This window comes from Chamaea fasciata, unplaced genomic scaffold (genome assembly GCF_029207755.1).
Source record: "Chamaea fasciata isolate MVZ Bird 193981 ecotype frontalis unplaced genomic scaffold, bChaFas1.0.hap1 SCAF_18, whole genome shotgun sequence".
Classification (NCBI taxonomy): Eukaryota; Metazoa; Chordata; class Aves; order Passeriformes; family Sylviidae; genus Chamaea; species Chamaea fasciata.
In genome coordinates this window covers 13891318-13914382 of record NW_027094103.1, presented here as the reverse complement: position 1 = coordinate 13914382, position 23065 = coordinate 13891318, and the positions used below count along the sequence as shown (strand labels likewise).

The 23065-nt window shown below is 47.5% G+C and overlaps 1 protein-coding gene across 1 annotated transcript; it reads right to left on the bottom strand.

The window, feature by feature from the left end:
* Positions 1 to 804: 804 nt before the first annotated feature.
* Positions 805 to 22142, bottom strand: MMP17 (matrix metallopeptidase 17). Its single transcript, XM_066199659.1, has 9 exons — positions 22030 to 22142; positions 20230 to 20356; positions 14312 to 14595; positions 11248 to 11424; positions 11014 to 11113; positions 9332 to 9414; positions 5675 to 5827; positions 3215 to 3472; positions 805 to 1754 (listed from the first exon to the last, which is right to left on the bottom strand). Exons 1-9 carry the CDS (start codon positions 22067 to 22069, stop codon positions 1429 to 1431), a joined length of 1548 nt encoding a protein of 515 aa, XP_066055756.1. The 5' UTR covers positions 22070 to 22142; the 3' UTR covers positions 805 to 1428.
* Positions 22143 to 23065: the final 923 nt, after the last annotated feature.

The following is a 23065-nucleotide window of genomic DNA, read 5'->3' as shown; positions in this document are numbered from 1 at the left end:
TTGAAGGTATACCTGTAAATACTTAGACCTATTTAAAAATTCAAGTAGCGGAGGGAAACTCAAGGTGGCCCCCTTTTCTCTCAGGATGTAACTCTGCACTTTTTCTGCCTTTCGCCAGAGGGCTTTGTGTTACACCTGGCCACCGGAGCAGCCTTGGGTCCCGCAGTGACACTCTCTGCTGTCGTGTGTCCCTGAGAAGCTGGCCCCGGCAGGACAGCAGAAGACATTTGTGCAGAGGCAGGGCAGTGAAGAGGAGTGTGTCCCAGTGGCCTCTGCCCATGTAACACTCCTTGGCAACAGCAGACTCGAGGACCCTGCCTTCTTTGACATCTCATCCAAGTTCTCACTCACCATTTTCAACGACTCTCAAATGCCCAAATCATAGCACAGAAAACTGATAAAACGCAAGGAATAAACCCAAACAGGAACATCCTAATGCAGCGCTTGACCTTGGCTTCTGCCACTCCAAGCTCCTGTCAGAGGCATCAAAAGGAGTTTGAGCTGATTGTGCAGCATCTTCCCTGCTCCAGCCCATGCTCTGCAGCACAGCCAGGTATGGCAGAGACACAAACAAATGCAACACATCTTGATTCGCACCAAAACATAAGTCAACCCGATACAGAAATTCTAAGACCAGGAGTACGTGTGCTCAAATTAGTCTGGGGCAGTGGTTGCCACTGCATCTTATTTGGCTGCCATGCTCCTCATCCAGAGCTGAGGCTGCTAAGACCCTCAGCAGCCAGTACCTTGCTGCAGGTGATAGGCTTGATCTGGCACATGACTGGGAGATCTCATGTAGGCGGCCAAGGTTTATTAGAGAAACTGTTAAATTACAATGACTCGTATACAAAGATAAGCTGCAGTGCCTTCTGAAAGGCAAAGGTGTTTCTGACCCATAGAAACTGATACAGATTACCCAGATGCCACTGACTACAGCAGGCTTGACAGTATACTAACGATCATTTTGCAGTTAATCTCAGTGGTGTCACCATTTCTTCTACCTAGTACATCCAATGGGATGTGTACATTGTGTCAGCACATAACTAGTACCTCCTGCCGGCTGCCTGTCTATCTCAGCAGCATCTCTTCTGTCCCCACTCCATCCCATGAGCTCTCCCTTTCCTTGTTCGCTGAGTTTAAACATCCAGAGCAACACATCTCTATGAAACTTTTTTAAATTCAATATGAGGCTGCTCTCATCTTTAACTGGATGGGGGAATAAGAACTCAACTCTGTTATTAGACCTTTAAACTAAAATTTAAAAAAAAAAAAAAGACCCAAACAAAATCACTGTTCATTTTTCATGAAGAATTCAAACCCTCCACTGGCACGGTCCTAGGAATGTTTCTTTTTCTGCTTCCAAGAGTCAGCAATCGTGGAGGTGTATCCCGAAGCACCATGGCATTGTCCTGGTGGTGAGGTGAGCTGTCATAGGTCTGCACAGACCAGTGCTGCTGTCCACATAGCCAGCAGGAGGCTGGCTGTCAGTCTGGGCATGGGGTGAGGGCGCACAGGTGGGGTGCCCGAGGTGCAGGAGCAGACCTCATAGCCGTTCTTTGACCGGCTCTCGTCGTGCTGCCCCGGCCTGGAGCGCGCCCCGGTCCTGCTGCTCCCGGCTGCCTCAGGCGCGTCGGCCTGCATGTCACTGCACACCAGCCAGTCCCTGGCGATGGACTGTGGGTACCCGGGCTGCACGTCCAGCTCACTGTCCAGCACTTTCCAGTACTCTTTGCCCTTGAAGAAGTAACTTGCACCTGCAAAGAGACCAAAACCCAAACATAAGGTGAGTGGCGGTGGGGGCTGTACCAGAGGAAGGTCAAAGGAGCACTTGGAGCAGCAGAGGAGTGTTCCCACCCCAGCGGAGCCCCGGGGAGTGGAGGCACATGAGGTATCACTGATTGTTGTCAATATCCCCTCTTGCTGCAGGAGAGATGCTTCAGAGGGTAAGGTAATGCTGTCACTGGCCAGGATCACTCACATCAGCCAGGAGCCACCAGCAGCTGGAAGTGGATGGTGAGGTGTTGCCTCTTCTGTGCTGAGTCCTAGGGCAGATGTACCTCCTGGTACTGTGGGTGTGTAGGGTTAAGGCCCTGTGAACCCACAGCTGGACACACCAAACACAACTCTCCTTCTTGTAATAGGGAACGGTAAAGCTGGAGACTATCCATCAATGACCTGGGGTGTGTGCTGCTGACCCTGGGCTCAGAAAAATAACCTGAGCCTGACAGAGCCCTGGGAACCTTCTGCTCTCAGGTGCAGATTTTCCACTCTGAACTGGGAGGTTGTGAATTCTCTAAGCAGGCCCCATGCTCAGGAGGACTCCTACCTATGGAAATGTCACTCTCAATAGCTTTGGAAATTTAGCTTGAAAAGTGTCTGGAAGTGGCCTTACCCTCTGCCTGGTTTAATGACTGCTAGTATACTGTTAGGTCATCAGTAAATTAACCCTGGAAGCGCCACTTTGTCATGAGTGAATAGCTGACTGTATATATCTTCTGTGTCTTTTCAGGGGAAAGAAACCACCAAGGAATCTCATTCTCAAAAAATAAGTTGCAGCTCTGGGAAAACATCTTTAGAAGTATTTTCTGTCTGCATTCTCATATATCCAGCTAAAAATCCAGCGACAACAAAAGCAGCGAGGAGCAAATTGGCCCATACTAGGATAAAAATCACTGCAAAACAGCATTGTCGCCCTGATCTTTTTCAGCCTTCTGATGTTCGCATTTTTGTAGTGGAGTTTCTCACAGATTTTCATGTAAACAAAGTGACGTTTACATTCCTCTCTGGAGGAGGGACAATTGATGGACTTCTAGTTTCACCAGTGTGGTGGGAGAGGTGTCAACCTCATCCTCCATTCTTGTTGTCCAAAATCTGTATAAACCCAAGCATAAAAATAAACTTCCTTCTTTCTCCACGACCTGACAGGTGTGCATGTTGTTCATTTCACGTCCTATAGTGACACAGCATCAATTGTGTTCTTTTAATGATTAACCTCCCACGATCTTTTTGTTGCCTGTTTAAAATTACCAAATCTTCTAGTGAGCAGTGTAGGGAACTTTGGCTGGAATCACACCTCTCTCTTCAGCTTCCAGTCACCAGGAACATTCCACCATGGGCTCAGCATTTATGTTGGCCAGCAAGGTAGAAGGGGCTAGAGCTCAATAGAGCATTGACTTTCTTTGCTGTGCTTTTTTAAATGGCCATATGGACTCACCATCTGACCACCTCATGACATCATCTAAAGGGCTGGGTATTCCCTTCCACAGGATGGCCTCCGAAGGATACCCAGGATCCATCCTACGCTCACGATCGTCGTATCGCCAGTAGAGATTGTCCTTAAAGAAATAAGTCTTGTCATTGTGAGCCCAGGAGAAAGCAGCGTCTATTCCTCCCAGGGGCAGGCCAAAGTCCGAAATAGGCCGTGGGTACCCTTCCTCCACGTTGTTGTCTTTGAAGACCCAGTATCTGTCTCCTGTGGAAAGAAAACAAACACAAAATAAAATCACATTTGTTTCACAGCCAAAACCAGTATTTCCCCACAGATGAGCTGAGCTAATGTTTTGTTATCTACTGTGGTGACAAAGCTTTGGGGCTGAGCTCTGAGCATTTACAGATGGGAATAGGAAGGGGTCAGCTCATGGGGGAACCTCTGGCTTCGAATGGCTACTTTTCTTGTGTCAGGCTGTCCATGGACATAGCCCTGCTTTACTGCTGAAAGCACGACTGTCCCGGGACATGAACACACTGACAGCATCAGTACAGCTGTCACTTTTATGTATTTGATGGAGGCATTTGGTTTTCCATCCCTTGGATTTTTGCCTGATATCCAAAAAAATAAGAGTTACGAGCAGCTTCTGTGCGCAAACTGGGCACTTTCTGTGGGTTATTTGGCTCCTGAGAAGCCAAGCGCAGTCCACTTTGGAAGAGGAATCACCAGTTTCTAGAGCCAGATGAGCTGAGAGACCTGTGGATTATGAGGAGGTACAGGGACTGGATAAATCCCACACGAGCAGCTCACTGCTCTTCAAGGGTCTTACACAGCCACCCCTTTGGCCTGACCTTGGGCAGGAGGGAACTGTCAGCATGGGGTTTTTTCCCAAGAAAAATGAAGAATGACAGGACTGGGCCCTGGTCTGTGTGAGAACAAGCAAATGAACCCAGGTGTCCAAATTTCTTCATAATTCTCTAACCACTGGGACAGTCTTTCTTCTTTTACAACATCTATTTGGGAACTTGCAGTGTCCTTTTAGGTATTGCATAGCCTATTTTAAGGATCAGGCCTTTTCCTCCCCTGGTTTTCTGGAATATTTGGAGAGGCCTTTAAATGCATGCCTACGTATCAGCAGCAGGACCTTACAGGCCAAGGTAATCTGTGCTTTGGCTTCTGTCCAGGGATCGACGAGACAGCGCTGGAAGGACAGAATAAGTCGCATTTTGTAGCTGGAAAGAAAATTCTGAGTTTATGACTAACACAGACGTCTTAGAACATGATGGCAGCTGTGGCACCTCTGGAATTCCAGCCTCCTGAGCAGCTGGGAGGAGCCCCTGGACCTGAGCTCCTGGTTGGTTGTCTGTTCAACCCCAGCAGGGAGAGAAGGGGAGAAGGAAAGAGTGAGGGCTGCTGTGGTCTGCAGACCTGACTGGGAGGGTCTAGAGCTAGGCATAAGACATGCTCCAGCTGGCCCCATTCCCTCTGGGAAAGCAGAGCAGGGCAGGCTGCCTGAGGCACACATGGCAGAGCCTTCCACATGCTGCTCCATGGGGAGATGCAGGGCTTGGTGTGGCTCTGCAGGGCTCAGCATGCCAGCAGTCCAGGAGGGCTTCGTCTGCACTTGGAATGGCCTTCTGCAAGTGTAGGGGCTTGTGTGGGACATGAGCCATCCCTCTGGCCTGACTTGGGGAACTGAAAACAAATTACTGCTTCCAGAAGTGCTTTGCTCAACACTTCTGAAACCAATAACTGCACCGTATTTCAAGCAGAATGGTCGGAAGACAAAAAGCAATTTCCAAACAGGAAAAATGGAGGGCTGGGGTATGTTTAGCACTTCAGGTGCACAGTGTCGGTGAAACAAGAGTCGGTGCCTGTCAGGATCTCAGGTGGCATTGAGAGCATGGGTGGCATGTAAGCAGCATGGCTAGATGGTCTGTGGGGCCTCGGACATTAGTACAGAAGCAAAGAGCTAAATTGTTCCTCCAGCTCTTCTGGAAAGAAAAAAAAAGCTTGCAAGTTTTTAAATAAAAAGAGAGAATTATACCACTTATTTTAAGAAAAAAATACAGCAACAACACTATAATTATTAAAACTGAAAGTCTTCAGTTTCATTTTTATTTCCTCTCTGACTTTGTCTTTTCTCAGCAACAAATACTGGAAGAGAAAAGGTCAAAGGAGGATCACACCACCTGTGAGTGTGTGTAGGGGTGGTTCCTGTGTTTCATTCTTGAAAAGCTCAGATTTTCTTTACATTTGGCTGAACATTTTTTTCGATGACATTTCCCTCCTTTTCTGTGGAACATGAGCATTACCTTTTGTTTGCCTGCCCTGCCAGTTCATTTCTCCTGGCCTTGCTCATGGACAACAGGTCTCAGACAGGCCCTCGAGATGCTCAACATGTGGCATGCTTAACATGTGACCTAGCACCACATTCTGTACCTCTAGGATTATGTTTGCTCTCACCTTTGAAGAAGACAATCTTGTGGTCGCTGGTTCTCTCGTAGACCGCATCCAGGCTGTCCAGGTTGAGCGGCAAGCCCCGCCAGAAACGATGAATCTGAGCCGGCTGGAGGGAGACCAAGTGCTTATTGCGAGTTAGTCTCCAGAAGTACTTGCCTGGAGGGACAGACTGGACATTACTGAACCACACTCAACCCATCTTCGCTGTGGGGTGACTGCTGGGTGGGCGGCGGCAGCAGGAAGCAAAGCATGTGAGATGGGAGCCATGATTTAGAGCCATCCTGCTTTCCAGCAGCAGCTGCGACTGCTTTCTATTTGTAGCAGTCATTAGAAGAAATCCCTTTTATTTTTGGATTAAAATAATGCCCTGGATATTGTGCTGGAGTTGTTATACTCCTGGCCCACAGTGTGAGGCTGTGCTGCTGAGCTGGGGCAGGAGAGAGGAGCCTTTGATCTCCCCCCTCCCTCTCTGCACGGGACCTCCTGAGAGCTAGTGGGACCAGGCACCAAGAGCCTTAAGCAAGAGCGTTCAAAAAACCATCCCCCATCCCTGTTCCTCCTCTCCTGGAGCAGCCACAGCTTTCTGCACACAGGATGTCCATCTGCTTTCATGTTTGGAAACACCTTGGATGTTACAGTGAAACACAGAAATACCAGAGGGGTTGTTTTGTAATGAAGAAAGGGAGTGAAAAATTAAAGGAGGAAGAAAACAGCTGAGTAGATCTGGAAGGGTTGACGTGGGGAACGAGGCACAGTTAAGGACTTTGGTACCATCTAGAGGTGTAGGATACTAATCAGAGATTGCAGTCCTGTGGAGCTTCCAGGATGAATGTACTGGTGGTGCCAGCAAACATACTTCAACACCTGCAGCAGCACTGCCCCAGCTAGGAGGGAGCATTTCTGAAATATTTTGGATAATGTAAAAGAAAACAGATTTATCCTTTGTGGGAAGGATGGCAAACCTTTTCCTGCCAAAAGAGCTTTCTGTGGGATTTCCTGAGGCGGCGTAATGGTTTCAGGGGCAACTCCAAAGCCAACTGTTGGCTCTGGGATTCTCAGCCTTTTTGAAGCACATTTCATGCTGTGTTTTCTCCTGAGAGCTCCAAAGTGTGACGTGAGCCAGAGCAAGATGTTTAGGAGGCAGCTCTTAACTTTGTCTTGCATTTGTTATCACCTGTTAGAAATCATTGCACATTATTTGCATTTGGTCTTGCACAAATTTCTGAGGGGAGATAAGCAACAGAAACCAAAGATGCATCTTCAGATTTGTATTCCCCACACACTCAGCTCTTTCTCCAGAGCTGGCAGATTGTGACACCAGTTTTTAAAATTTTATGGAAATTGGATCTCAGCCTAATAATGTGGGACGCAAAACTCTAATGCTTTAACATCTGCAGAAAGGGTATTTTATTCTAATTATAAGGATTTATATCATGTTCTTGTTCTTCTGCTCCAGTTTGCGTATTTGCTCTGTCTTACTGAAACATAAATAATACATTCCAATATGGTAGGAGATTGCCATAATTACAGATTCTTTTTAAGAGTATAAAAAAACCTGAGGATTCAAATCTGGTGGCCATTTTACATCAATGGAAACATATGTAATTAAATAAAGATGATTTCTGCATCTGTAATTAGCAAGGCACTAGACAAGGTCAGATTTTCACATTTTTAGGAAGAAATACAGCTCAACTTAATTCCTTCTACAGCAGATCAGTATCTGAACTTTGAAGTACCCTGGTCTGGTCTCATCATAGACATAAAGAGAAGACTCAGTACTTTTGACATTTCATCCCTTTGCTAGTGCCAGGCTCAGTGGGTGAGCAGCTGCAGCAGGGAAACCAAACCTTAAATCTGTCCCCAAAGTCAGGAACAGTCTGAGCTGTTGGTTACATTGGTTGGGTTTTTATAAGCCATCAGGAAAAAGAAACAAAATAAAGCACTCAAGTAGCAAGGAGTTCTGAATGTGATGGCCCCAGTCTGCCTGGGCTCATGATTTGCCACGGCCCAGCCTGCTCACCAAAGTGCTGCTGTTGCATGGAAGATCATCAGCCAAAGCCAGATCCATGGGGGAACAGCTGCCATTATCATGCAGAAATAATTTAAAAAACAAAAATCCCAACCTCATATTTGTTTAAAAAGCTCAGTTTAAACCTTCCTCTCAGCTGGCACACTAAACACGATGAAAGCCAAATGTGAGGTCCTGCTGCACCAAGATGTGGATGATGGGTTGAGGCAACTGCTATCTTTAATTCCAGGTAATTTTGATCCCAGCTGTGTTCCATGCTGTCCAGACCTTGGCTGCCTTTGGCAAGACTGCAGCACAAACCACGCAGACAGACACATGGGCTAAAGGCGTTTAAAACCTTGGGAGTCTGTGGTGAGGCACCTACATCAAAGCAAGCAGTGATTCCAAAGACCAGAGAACCCACCGTTGCCTTCAAAACAACAAGCCTGTGAGGTCTGGGGAGCTCCAGTCCTGGCGACTTCTCAGTGGCTTCTTTCCATCTAGGGGACCAGGTCAGAACAAAATGCCTATCGAGGGACAAAGCTCAGCACTAGAGACCATTTAAATCCTGCCCCAGATGTGACATCCCCGCTCCTTGGTGTGCGGGATGGTTCAGGGGGCAACAATGGGGGCTGCAAGGAAAGTGCTGGGGTCTGGAGGCAGACATGCAACTGGCATCCGCTGACCCTGTCCTCTTTATATGTGCTTTTTGGCCTGCAATAAATATATCCAAAAATAGACACCGAGATAGATTTCTCCTTATTCATCAATTTTTCCCCTCTGAGAGACAGACAGCCATTTATCCTAACAGCAGTTCATGTCTCTGAGTCTCCCGTCTTCACTGGGGCTTTTTGGAGCTGGCATCTGAACAAGTAATGCTGTGGAACAGTCTCTGTATTGTGCTTCCCTCAGGGCACAGGCAACACCAAATTCTCTGGAGCCCTTTTGCTGCTCTTGCCTGTGACCCAAGGCTCACGCTGTGATACTCAGATGCTGGGACACTGCTGCTCATTCCTCGGGAAAATGCTTCTGCTTCCCTGGTGGATGGCTTTGGGGTGGCCAAATGGTGGCCAGGGACGCAAAGAAATGCCCACATCTTGGAAAGATGAGAAAGCAAGCCCAGAAAGTCCAGCTGACACAGACTCTGCTCAGCTGAAAAGGCACTGATGGGATCTTCATCAACAGCTGGGTGCTCCGGGAACACACTGCCAGCGTTTACTGGCATAAAACCAGATGGTCCTCAATTGTGCACATGCTGTCCTTGAGAGATGCGTGGCAAGCATCATTAAGGAAGGTGAAGCATGAGAGAAAAGGAAGGCTGGAAACATCCAGGAAGAAAGCAGTGAAGTGTTGTTGCTGCTCTGCTCATCCTTGTTTTGACCTCGATTTTGACTTTGGTAGCACAAATATCAGATTTTAGCTCTTCACCTGGGCAATCCAGTGTGATGGATCGGAGTAAAAACTGCTGCTCTGGACTGTCACCAGTCTGGCCACACACTCAGGTATGTGAGACACGTCCCTGGGTCTGTGGGAGCAGCCCACAAACCCCACAGCTCATCCTTACCACCCACCCCAGCCTGTCCCACTAGTGCTGGGTGCTGCCACACCAAAGCCACTGCTGAGTGACACAGACACAGACCCCTGGCACTCACCTTTGAAGAAGAAAGCCTCTCCCCGGATCTGGGCCACTGCATCGAAGTGTGTTTTACATCTGTTGGGCACATCCCGCCTGAGTCTGTGGAGAGATGCCCAGGTGAGCAGGGCCAGGCAGACAGTGAGGGGCTGTGTCCCCCTGATGCCTCCTATCCCACAGACTGAATCACCCCTGCTCCTGGAGAAGACTACAGGCCGTGCCCATCTGTCACTCATGATGCTCAAGCCCAGCCATGTCCAGGGGGATTTCCAAGGCAAACCTCAGCCTGGAGACAGCTTGGGGCTGACAAACCTGAGCCACCAGACGCCATTGCTGGGAGTCAAGCGAGGACACGCTCTACCTCCACAGGCTCATATAGATGGTGAGGGCTGAGCTGGCTTCCCACTCCCAGTGGCACAGTGTGGCTTGGCCAGCTGCCCCAGGGCAGCAGAACCTGGAAAACAGCCAAGCAGCCTCTCGCTCCAGCAGCTCAGGATGCTGCTGCTCCAGGGCTGAGCTCCAAAGTGCCAGTGAGAGGTGGCAGAGCTGCAAAGCAGAAAGCAGCTGAGCCTAAAGGGAGGGACCTGGAGGAGCCACATGATACCCAGTGAAAGATACCTGGCGAAAGCCATCTGGCAAGTGGCAGCTGAGATACTGAGCTACTTTAACAAGGTGGGTGGGGAAGGCACAGAGTATGAAGGACTGAGAGAGCCACAGAGCCCACATAAGAAATGATGTCTGATGAAGGAACAAGGAGAAGATGCTGGGAATGTGCACAGAAAAGCTGCTGTGGGTGACAGGGAAGTATAAATCTATTCTGGTGACAGAAAAAATTGTGCTGGTCTGCCAGCACCAGCTTCACTGCCCTCTTTGGCCACAAAATGACAAATGTGGAGGCAAAACCCATCCACCCTCCCAGCACATAAGGCAGGAACATGGGGACAGCTGGTGCAATTTCCTGCTGCTCCTGCTGCTGGTGTGAGATGGTGGCCTTCCACACCAGCAGAGAGAAAGGCTCTCATATTTCTAGGTCCAAACATGTCCATTAGGAGCCTGGTGGACAAGCACCTTTAGAAGCTATGCATGCAGAAACGTAACTGATGGCATGCAGCGTGTTCAAACAAAAGGAGTGTGAGGTGAAGGTGACCTGCTCCATCTCTGCTGCTCTCACTTGTGGTGCCCTTGGTGTCTGGCAAAAATGTGTGTGATCATCCTCTCCTGCCTTTTTTGTTCAGCGTCCTTTCTCCTCTTAACTGCCCTGCTGTTCTGGTCAACATTTATTAATGGTCTATATCCTGCACTTCCCTTAATGAGGCCATGCCGGCTGCTTGATGACACTCCGTGTAAGCAGCCCTTTGCCAGTGCTAACCTGCATTGGAGTCAGGTCATCAGTCCACTTGTTCCAATATTCACCCCCTCAGGTACATTAGGCAGTTGCTCACTGTGGAATGATTTAGGTAAGTTATGCTTGTGCAATTCAGGATACTGCTGAGGAAGTTTGATTAAAATTCCAGCAAGGATGAATTTACCTAAGGGTGATGGTGATAACTTTCCACTAATATGAGTAAAAAATTTGAGTTTTTATGAAATATCCAGAGATCCAGAGAGAAATACCAAAGCCAGAGTGAGCAGGCAAGATACCGATGAAGCAGACCTTTACTACTACACATCGTTTGCAGGAAAGGAAGAAATTTGACTTACGGGACAGTGGAGCGGTTCTCTGGCAGCTCTGGCAGAATTGGATGGTCATCTGTTTTGCTTACTTCAGGCTTGGCTGTGGGGGACACAGATTCCCTGACTCCTGTGTAGAAAAGTAGCAGTAATGGGGAACACCATCCTCCCGACCAGCTCCACTCACCCCAATAAACAGCTATTCCAGCGTGTCCTGCCACGGCAGGAACGGACTGTAGCCACGTGAGCTGGACACAAACTCACCGTAGAGCTGCCAGATCCGGACTTTGTCCTCATAAGGCAGGTCATACTTCAGAGGATCGCCCACTGGACCTTGGTAGTAGGGTCTCATTATAGACTCTATGGCAGAGATGTGGGTCAGGCCAATGGCATGGCCAAACTCATGGACAGCTACAGCAAATAGGTCCATCCCATGTGTGTCTGGAGATAAGAACAACATTGAAATAAAAGTCACTAAGTGCTGATAGTAATTGGGGGATTTGGGTGGGCTGCAAGGGCTGTGAGAGAAAGTATAGTTTTATGTTGGATAAACTAGAAAGAAGAACTTTGGAATAGGTAAAGTTTGAAAATGACTTTTTTTTTTCCAGTTGGAGACTGGACTGTATCAAATGAAAACGGAAAGCAAGGCAGACTTCAGCCTACATCAGGCTGAGTATCACTCCTCTTATTTCCAGATCACTGTTAGCACCTGAGGAAAAGCTGGACAAAGGGCTGAGACAGTTAACACATCACAACCATCTTGCTGAGCGGCACTGCAGAAGCTGGGCCAGAGCAGTCACTCCCTACACCTCATGCCTGCTGCAGCTGCTGACACAGACTTTGCATTGCCCAGAATACCAGATTTCTGCAGCCACATGCCAGGAGCTCATCACATCCTGTGACAATGAGCCAAATCATGTGCCAAGGAGCTGGAGAATGCCTGCAGTTCCCGCCTACCCACGGTGCTCTGCAGGGCTTTCCCTGCCTGGCCTGGCACGCTGCTGCCCTGGCCAAATCCATCCCTCAGCCTTCCTGTATGCACGCAAACACCAGAATGTTCATCTGCTTATTGGCCACCAACCTGCTCGTCTCACTACTGCCCTGACGCAAGTAGGTGACTGTGTCCAGCTTGTTTTCAGACGATTTACCATCTTCTCCTGTTATACACCTCGTGCTGAAAGGGCTGCAGCTCTTGTGTCTGCTGCCTTTGGCAAGCACTTTGATCCTCACACACCACAATGGGCATTAGGGAGACATTGTAGAACGTCAATACCTCCTCTGATGACTTTTTTCCTTCAGTCTGGGCTATCTCTACCATACTGTCTTTCCCCAGATTTCCTTATTTGCAGTCCAACCCCCAGTGCCTCACACCACACCCATATACGGACCAATTTTATCCTCTCCAGAGCCTGAAACAGTCATATAAGGGGTTAATGCTCATTTCCAAACATACGCCACTGCTACCAAAGTAACGGAGGAGCTGCTCCCAGGAGCTGTACAGGACTGAGCCTGCTTGGTGCATTTCCACCACTCAGCTCCAGATGGGCTGGGCCACATGTTCGTGCAATTTCTGCCCCTCTGCACAGCAATGTCCTGCAGAGCAGTACCAGAGAGCAGCAGTGATTTTAAGTGTGGTTCTTATAAAGATCGTGATGCCGAGTATTGCAAAAAAGAGGCAGTGAGGTTGGAAAGACGCCTGTGAAGATCCGGGGAGCGCCACATTCCCTTACAAGGATTGGAGACCAAGGAATTGGCTCCTCTGCCATCTGAGGTGGCTACTTTTTTGCACAAAAGTAGCCACGGCTGATCCTGCCCAGTCCTTAGTGCTCCTCACTGGGCACGGGGTGTTGGAGCAGGGGGATATTCTTTGCTGAATTTTACCTTTTCCTTTATAACTATTATTTACAGTGCCTGTAACCAGACGAGATTTTTATAACCTGTGCTGTTTTCCCTGGCACTAGGAGAGAACAAGACATATGCTCTCTGACATTTTAATGCCAGACTGACAACCTTGGGGACATTTTTATATCACCTACCAAGTAGTTGTTTTTAAATCAGCAGAGAGAACAAAATAAATAAAAGATGAAGCTTGGATAGCTCCAAGATCTTCAAAATAAAGGTCAGCTTTTTGCTGGCAGGCTCATCCCCCCATCCCTCGGTGGCGTTTGGAGGTGCACTCCTTGCAGGAATGTTGGCTCTGAGCTCGCTCCTTCACGGGAGTTTGTTTCACAATGAACACTCCCAGCCACTAGCTGCAAAACTGACTCCATCACTAACACATTTGCTGTGGCCAGCTACTGACCACAGCACTTGCCTCTGCCCTGCATGTCTGCAGATCAAAACTGCTGCTTTTTTGTCCCTTCCTGATAAGAACCATCAGTTGAGGCTGCTCATCAGCACGAAACAAGGAGCTGGTGTAATTCTGAAGGATCAGCCTGTCCAGACCTTTAACCTTCACCTCAAGACCTCCTCCAGCACCCCTGGTGAACACTCCTGCCCACGAACACTAAGGGGGATTGGATGGAAGTCAACCGGTGGGCAGGAAGAACGTATTAGCTTGTTTCAGAGAAGACGGTTAGGTTGCAACAAAGTCATGAAGCTGAGGCAGCATGATCCCACTAGGAGGCTGGTGGAGGAGGTGGCGTGACAAGTATATTAGCAGTTGGTGGCTGCAGAGAAGACATACTTTCAAAAGACACCTGACACAAAGGCTGCGGACCTGATCCCCACAGATGGCTTTGGAACTGAGGAACACTTGCTTCTGATACTCCCTCTGCTTATTAGAACTCTGGTTTAGCCAGATGAGATGAAGATAAAAAAAAACTAGAACTGCAACTTGAACCATCCTGATGTCAGGTATTAGACAGGAGATGGCAGGAAATAACCAGGCCTTTTTCCCAGCACAGTACAGAGCCCTTTATACGTTGGTCAGCCAATAGTATACTTTAAGAATAGGAAACTAGGACATGTGGCTGGGAAGGCACCCAAAAGATGTCAAAGTCAGAGAATGCAGACCCCACCCAAGAGCTCCAGTATCCACATACCCAACCTGCAGCCTTCCAGGTCTCAGAAGAGATGGGCAATGGGGAGCTCTGCAACTGCTGGCAGGAACAAGGAGATGCCATTGAGGCTTCCAGGAACATAAGAGTGTCCTCAACACTGCCTGGGTTGATTTCGCTAGCAAGGCTGAGAGAGGAATCAGAAGACTTCAGGGATCCTGAAGCCTGGGGTAAAGATGTGGCAGAGGCTAAACCACTCCAGCCACCAGAGCAGAAGAGGGAAAGTGTAAGCCCTTGCGCTTGGCTGCAGCTCTCTCACCCTGACCTACCTGATGACCGGAAGGTCCAGTATTCGTCATCGTCAAAATGAGTGTCCCCTGCTGTGTGATGGTCTCCAGGGAAGAAAGCGTGTGCCACTGTCCCACCCGGCCCATCAAAGGGATAGCCATCATTGTGATCTGCCTTGGAGAAGTCTATTTGGATGTCAGCATTGTTTCCTGCCACTTCATGGAAATTCAGTGGGGTGATGTCACTCCAGACCTTCAGGGCATAGTACATCAAGGCTCGGACAGTGTCGTGGCCCAGGTGGGACTCTTTTGGGAAGGTGCGAACTCTGAAATAAAGAGGGCAAGAAAGAGGATGAGTCAGTAGCGTGAAAGGTCTTCAACAATCACCAGAACTGGCTCTGCAGCTGCCTGGTGCATCAGAGTGAGGCCTTCAGAGTTTTTTGCATTTTTGGGCTGAGCTGGAGTGGAAGAAAAGTCACCGTTTCCTGTATAACCCAACTTTGAAAAAGAATTGCAAATATTGTTGATTTAATAGAAGAAATGAAAAGACAAAGATGCAATGAGGGACCTTGTCTTCTAAAGGAGTATATTTAGATAATCTTTTGTTGACAATTTTGACAAAAAAACACATGCTTTCCAAGCAAATGTACTGTTGACTGAGTAATTATTGACAAAAGCCTAATCTGATGGATAACTTCTGGCCAGCTCTACCCCAGTAATAACAGATACTTTATTTTTTGTGCACCAGCACACCAGCCGAAGTGTTTCCATGGTTTGACAGATTTTCAAAGGCCGAAGCAGCAATTATGATCACATCGCCTACCCTCCTGCACAATATGGCTGTGACAGCATGACTCAGTACCACACCACTTCCCATCACCAATGGGCAGTGATGACCTAACTAAACTTCAAGAAGTAATTGCAGGCATCAGAAGGGGATGTCACACCACTCAAGCTCCTCTTGAGTAGCAATTTGAGCACTGGGAGACACCATGGGTGCGAAAAGGGGAGAAGGGGAGTGGGAACAACTTGCTTGCTGAGGATGGGAACACATCCCACACCCTCAGGAGACAGGCAGCCCAAAGTAGGCACTACCTTTGGGCCAGGGCAAAACTAGTCAGGGCTAAATCTTGGAGAACAAACAAGGACTCATGAGAATAAGCAGAAATCTCACTAACAGTTCCTCTGAAGCACTTGGGAAGCTCATCCTGGAGACAGCAGAATGAGTGAGTGAATCAGACAAAACACATCACAGCTAAATGAACAAAAATCATTCATATCTCCAAATGAGCACAAATCATTCATATCTTCACTTTGGCTATCCCCTTGACTCTTTGGGCAAAGAAAAAAACTTATTGACTATTCTAAATGAGTTACATGCATGTGACACCAGATGATTGTAGCACTTCAAAGAAAACACATTTGTAAATGAGAGAGCACAGAGATACAAAGATATGAGCATGGGATTAGAAAAGACAATTTTCAGGCAATTTTTAATTTATAGAAGAGACTGTGTCTGGATGTAATCCTCTAGAGTACAGAGAAAAAGGCCACCTGGATTCCAGATATTCATTAACTAGCTGCCCTCATCTTTCATAACACTCCTTGGGACTTAGGTAAACCCTTTTCTGCTTTAATTTCTACTGAATAAGTCATTATACTTGTAACACACATCATATTTACCTCAGGAATTATGACCTTTCTCCAGGATCATGGTGCCTAAGGCACAGAGTCACATCTGGGGACCCTATCTGCTCTTTCCTCCTCAAGCCCTGCTCACCACCAGAGCTGTTTTCCCTTCCTTTTCTTTCCAGCTGTAGAATGAGGATAATAAAGCAGATCTCCCTCGTACAAGGATGGTGGATAAAAAGCCCTGTCTAAAGAAACAAATATTATTAATATTCATCACCAGATCTGACTCCAGGAACATTAGATTAAGGCAGAAACCGTAACAATGCCTATTTTACTTCTTATAAAAGCTCCTACACCTCTGAGCTGACCCACATTCTATGAATATGCTGCAGGTGTGACTGAAAAGTCCCTTATCCTTTATTCATTATCACTGTCATTTTTCAAGAGAATCCCATCAGGGTTTTTCAATTCAGCATCTGATTTGATTGCTGGACCTCTGCTAATTGTTTTCAACGACATTAGGAAAAGACTATTATGCTGATAGGATGTTCGTTGGCCTTGTATCACACAATTCCACAGAAAAAGAAGCACATTTCTAACAGTATGCAGATAAATAAGCTTCTTCCTATCTTAATTTACTATTATTATTATTATTATTATTATTATTAGTAGTAGTAGTAGTAGTAGTAGTAGTAGTAGTAGTAGTAGTAGTAATAGTAGTAGTAATAAATGGTACTTAGATTTCCAGTGGAGAGAAACACTCCTTCTTCTTGGAGTAAATCCCTTCTGAGACTCCTCTTACAGAATTTGGATCTTGGGCAAAAGTCTGAGGCAAGTAACTGGAGAGAAATCTCTGCTCCAGACGGGACCCTCCTCTGCCAGCCAGAGGGAGGGTGATGAGTACTGGGCTGCTCAGGCCTTCCAGCCACCCTGCCAACACTGCCCTAAGCCGTAGGGTCAGTCACATCTCTCCTCAAATCACACTCCGGGACATCCTGAGGAGTGTCCATCCCTGTGGTGGATGAGGCTGCAGGAGGGAGCATCAGCCACAACACTGGAATTTGCAGCTGCCAAGCAGGATGTGGTGTTGAGGGGCACAACTGGATGCCAAGGAGGAAATCTCCCCTCTGCATTTAGAGCTCAGCCAGGCAGCAGCATTGCCATTCAGACAAATGAATGCTGACTCTCACACAGCACTGCCAGTCCTTCAAGTGTCCCGAGTCACCTCCTTTGCTTGACCCATCTCAAGCAGACTTTGTATCTAGGATGGTTAATAAGTAGAGACTAGAGAGGATTGATCTGCCTCTGTTTGTCATTGAGAGGCATCCACACCTACTTTGATTTCTAGGTTCCTTATTGGTTTTTGTCCTCCCAAAGACAAAAGTGCAAGACTATCAGTGATGGATGAGAAATCAATAGCATGTTAATGAAAGTACTCTTTCACTTTCCCAGCCCTGAAACCACAGACAAAATAAATGCAGAGAACTACCAAACATGTCAGGCTAAGGACTGCTTGATAAACCCACCCTGATTTTTCTTGGAAGGGAAATGAAGAGGGGATAGTTGAAAGGGTGGATACTTGTTGCCTCGGCAAAGGTGCTTTTCCAGCTGCCCAGAGCCATCCATGGCACAGCAGCTCTGATCCAGTGCTACCCTGGCAGTGCTGCAATACTGCCATTCTCTGCAGGAGGAATGCAGCTTGTGTTTCAACCCTCCATCACTCCTCTCCTAGCACTTAGACTATCACCCAAAAATGTTCAGTTTCTTCATTCTCCTGCCCTTTATCAAACACAGAACACTGGTCACCCCTGAGCCACTGCACCCCCACACACCTGCCTGCTCTCTGCTTCAGCTGCTCGGGGATTTTCCTAGGAGGGTCTATGATGGGGTATTACAATAGCAGGATGGCCAGGACCATTGTGGGGATGGGAGCTCAGAACTGGGGCTCGCATACCCTTCCTCTTGACCGCCACTCCTCCACGCCTGAGTAAATCCACACCTGGGCTCAGGCAGTGGCACCTCCTCTCGGGGGATGGCTCAGGACACTCACAGCAGTGGTGGGCACTGAGTGACTGGTGTCACTGCTACTCTGACAGTAGGGTCTGCTCCCACTCCAGCAGCCCATGGCCTGAGCATCAGTGTCAAAGACTGCAGCTCTGATGACATGACACATGGGAGTAGCCCTCGACTACAGACAGATGAAAGCCAGCTCAGATCAGCACTGAAAGAAAAAAACTGGGAAATTTTAAAAGCTGAGCTTCCATGGCTCCCCCTGCCCCAGGGAGCTTCAGGTGTACAGAGATGGGGCATGGCCCTGCTGCTGCACTTCCCAGGACTGTGGAGAGACAGCAAGCTCTGGGAATAAATGGAGATGCCAGCGATGAATTCCCCTTCTGTGGGGTGTTACCAGAAGCAATAAAGCAAAATCAGGAAGTGAAAAATAAGGCTGCAAACATGAGGTGGAAGTGGCTGCAGGCAGCTCTGGCACTGATGCCGGCAGAGGGCACCCACAGCATGCCACTCTCTCAGCAGCCACCTTGGAACCTGGGGAGAGCGCAGGGAAAATAAAATAATAACTAAAACAATTTTGTGAAAAGAAAATTTATATGCTGCAATATCCTGGAAACTCTACATGGAGATGAGGCACAGAAAAGCATTTATTTCTGAGGCTGCAATGGGATGCTATGAGGCTGTACTGTGAGCTGTGCAGGATGCAGCCTGTTTTGTTTTGCTCCCTGAGCTCTCCAGTCCCACAGCTTGGTTGCACACAAAGATAAAAAGAAGAAACCTGAATGACCTGTATACCTTTAGAATTTTGTTTGCCCAAAACTGCCTTCTCAATCAGTGCATGAGCCTATTTCAAGGCTCTCTTTTCCTACAGCTCTGCTTGCATGTTTATTTCAGCCTTGCAGTTGTTCAGGTTTTACTTCAACTTTTAAATGCATGTCAGAGTAGCATTCAGTTCTGTTTTCTTCTTTAAAAATCTTCAAGGAATGTGTAAAAGGTAAGCCAGTAAAACTTTTATGTCTCTATTGGCCAAATTTCATGGCAATTTCCAAAAAGTCAGTTTAATCTCAAGTGCTGGATGTAAATACTACATTGGAGTTTCTGTAATGCTATAGTGCTCTGATGGCTACAACCTACAGTTGTAAAATACAGCCCTTTCTTGGACAAAAGCCGAGATTTTGGAAAGGATCAAAGAATAAAAAGCAGGAATTACTTTGTCAGGGGATGGATTTTTTTAATGCCATACATATAATATTGCCTCAGACCTAAACCCCTTTTTATGGCAATCCTTGCTGCAGCATCACAGTTTCCAAGAGTATGGGAATGAAGCTTATTCCTCTTTCCCCATCAAGTCAGGGCTGGGCAACAGGGAGACAGGCTGAGTTTTTATAACACAGGTCACTTCACAACATGAAGCCATCTATGAACCAATATTGTGTCTTACTGAAGCTAAATTATGTTTATCTTTTCTCAAAATAAAGTCCCAAAGGAATCTGCTGGAACATAGACCAAATCTCTTCTAAGGCCATAGTTTCAACATGTGTCGACAGCAGCAGCCAAGCTGAGATTTGTTACTGCGGTGGGAAGAGGACTCTCTCTAGGAGCTATGCCAGGATCAAAGAGAAACTTAATAATAAGGAGAACTCTCCATCAGATCCACATGTGTTTTCAGGACAGTGCACCTTATGCTGCACACTATCCTTAGAGGAAAAATTACTGCAGCACATGGTATTTGAGGGAGGAAAAATGAGTCCCAGAAAGCACAGATCTTGGTGGTTCAGGGATCAGTTTGCTTGCCAACCCTGATCTGCAGCATATTTCTGAAAGCTGGACCTGAACGTCGGTGTGCCACAGGTGCAGAGGGACCCACATGTGTCACTTCCTGACACTGTGGGAAACATACATGCCTGTGGCAAGATTAGGAAAAAAAAAAGTGACTTTATTACCCAGAAAATGCTCCTACCCTTGGACTCGGGTGGGGCAAGAGAAGAAGCTCCAAGCTTGGCAGCTGCCTGAGAAAGCACAGAGTCCTGATGAACTCAAGAAAAAAATGCTCTAACAACCATTGCAACCCAGCAAAATTCTCCCAGCTAATTCACCAGCCAAATCTGCACCATTCCCAGGAACTGCCAAGTGGGTCCAAGAAGTCACTGCTGAGACTGTCAGAAGAGTTAAAATAAATAGGCTATGGGGTCCTGGAAACCTAGAGGGACATATTTTAACCATCACCCTAAAATTCATCTCAAAGCCATACTTAACCAAGGTGACTGTGGAATTGGTCTTTTGCTGCAAGATTGCAGCAGAGATAGATGAATTCTTACCTCCAGGACAAGTTTCTTTTGCTCCACTTGGTGACAGCCTGGGCAAATCGCTTCCTCCGGGTCTCTTCAATGGCCAGGTCAGGCAGAGAGCAGCGAGGGGTCTTCATCAGCTCCAGGGTGGCTTCATCTAGGGTTGAAGAAAAAAACAAGAAATCATGGGAATGGTGGGTTATGAAATCCCAGGGGGGACAAAGAGATGGGAAATGAAGTGCTAAGAATGAAGCAGAAGAGTAAAAGTCAATACTCAGGAGCCCACTGGGGCTAGGCACCAGCCCCAGCATGTTGTGGTGACACCCATTAAACACTGAGTGTCCTACATCCCACTGCTGCTCCCACCAATCGACAGCAATTCCTGCTGGAAGTCCCGTGTGGCCAGCTTTGATTATGTTTTAAAACGTATTATTTTAAAATACTCTGCTCTCTCTTGATGAATTTCTCAATATTCTTCTCTCAAGGAGAAACATTCACATGTAAACAAACCCACCTCTGCTCAGCTAGGCCCAACACTTCTTATTAATTTTTTTTAAGTGAATGGAAGCTTGAAGTGTCTCTTCTCACCAGCTGAACTGCAGAAAAGTTGTTTCATTCACTCATTTTCCTGCTGACTTTACCTCTTAAACTCTCTTTTCATGAACAAGCCCACAACCACGACCTGCCCAGGGCAGCCATTCCTTTCACCCTAGCCCATTTTGAACACCCCCTCTGAAAATGCAATTTGAACGGCCACTCCGGTTTTGGGGTCTCCTGCAGCTTGTGATGCAGCGGAAGAGGAACTATTGCACGTGCTCAATTAAGACCAGATATAGGGAATCCCAGTGTTGGGATGCAGCTGTGGCTTCAGGACACCAACGGAGAGATGCTGGAGTGTTGAGATGGATAGAGAACTGCCTGCTAATTAGCTTCTTCTCCTTAATTGTGTCCCGAGCAGCAGAAGCACGCTGGACCCATGGTGGGACGGTCATGGAGGGAAGGAGAGCAGAGAGGCGCCCTTCTGCAGGCCAGGATAATGCTGGCTTTCTCCTTCCCACAATGAAGGCATTGAGAGGAATGACCCTGACCATGCTGGTGAACTCTGCTGCCTACCCTTGGACTGCTCCCTCCCAGGTAGATGTGCCTGCCACACAGATGCCACTGCCTGCCCCTGCTGGCTAACGAAGCTGCTGGAGCAGGTGATGGGCTCCCGGCTGGCTAGGCATGACCAGGGAGTACCTGGAGCTGCTGCAGCTCAGTGAGCTCCCAGAAAAGCCCTGAGGAGCATCCTGGCTTTTATGCACTGTGGGCAGGAGCAAACAGAGTTGGGGTGATGCAGCACCATCCTTCTCCCTTCCTGACCTATGCCCCAGCAGCAAAGAAACCAAAATATCTATGGATCTAAACTGGGAGGCCTAATCAGGATTTTTGTTCAATTCAATTTGATGCTGCAAGTAAGGCTTTGAACAGGACAGCTTACTCCCTTTTTTCCCCCCTCGTCTTTTTAAATTCTTTTTGTTGGTTTACTTTTTTTTTGAACACACCAAGAGCTATTTTAGGCACACTGAGAACCCCAAGGGTCTGTGGGTCTGTTGAAATAATTGCTTGCCTCAGGTTCTTGAAAACACAAGGCAACAGAGCACCTGAGCCATGTAATTATTCTTACAGCTCCAAACTGGGCCGTATGCTCCATCCACATGATCTTTTTGTGGAGCTTTTCCCGGTGCTGCTCCAAAACACAACACCACGTCCCTTCTCCCCCATGGACCTACAACAAGCCATCCCTGCCTTGCTCTACACCAAGGAGAGGAGGGGTCATGAGCCACTGACCTAGTACTCCTGTGGCCTCAAGCCCCCCGAACCTCTGCATGGCAGTGATGGCCTTGGTGAGCTCCTCCTGCGTCTGCAGCTGCCCCGTGACAGGGTCCGGAGGAGGCAGATATCCAAATTTTGACAGCCAGTCCTGTGAAACAAGTGAAGGGGAAATGAGAAAAAGAAAAGAAGGAAATACTGACACAGGGAAAGATGCTCTGAAGGTCCTCTCCCTTCAATGCACCCTGATGGTTTGAGGGCATTAGCTTAATGGTTGGACTTGATGATATCAAGGGTCTTTTCCAACTAAAATGATTCTGTGGAAGTGGCTTGTTTCACCTCGACCTGCACAACACCAGGACTTTGTTTGGAAATAAACTCAGCCATGAAGTCTCTAAGCCCACTTTGCCACACAGTCATCCAAGACCTGAGGCAGATGATCTCAGCATTGACACAAAACTGAGACCTCTTCTCCAGCATTTCCACACTCCCTGGTTTAATCATATTCCTGCCAGTTGCCCTACAGTATTCATAGCCAGGTGTGGGTCTCTCTACCACCAGACAGAAGCAGGGACCTGTAGAACCCCTGGACATCCCTCTTTCCCAAAGCTTAGGCAAGTACAGCCACGTGCCATTGATCCCCTTGCCACAGGCATCTCATTAAACCCAAACCCACTGTTCAACCGGAATTTGTCTCTCAAAGGACAACATATCTTTATGAAGATTTTCCTCTTTCTCTCTTCAGGCTAAAATTGATAGAAAGAATGCTATAAATCTCCATCTTACAATTGCTTTTTAAATGTCTCGTGAATTACCTTTCTAAATCCCTTCTTACCTTCCTTCTCTCTCCCTCCCTTCCCACAGCAGAAGGATGAGCAAAGAATAATAACATCACACGCAGGGAATGCCATAAACACCTGCCCTCTATTTTCTTTATCTGTATCAAGCATTGATCTGTTGAGCCTCTTGAAGACTGATATTGATCCAGATTTCCACTGCAGTCAATACACCACAGATTTATGGTAGCCAGATTAGTGCCAGTAACCAGTAGCTG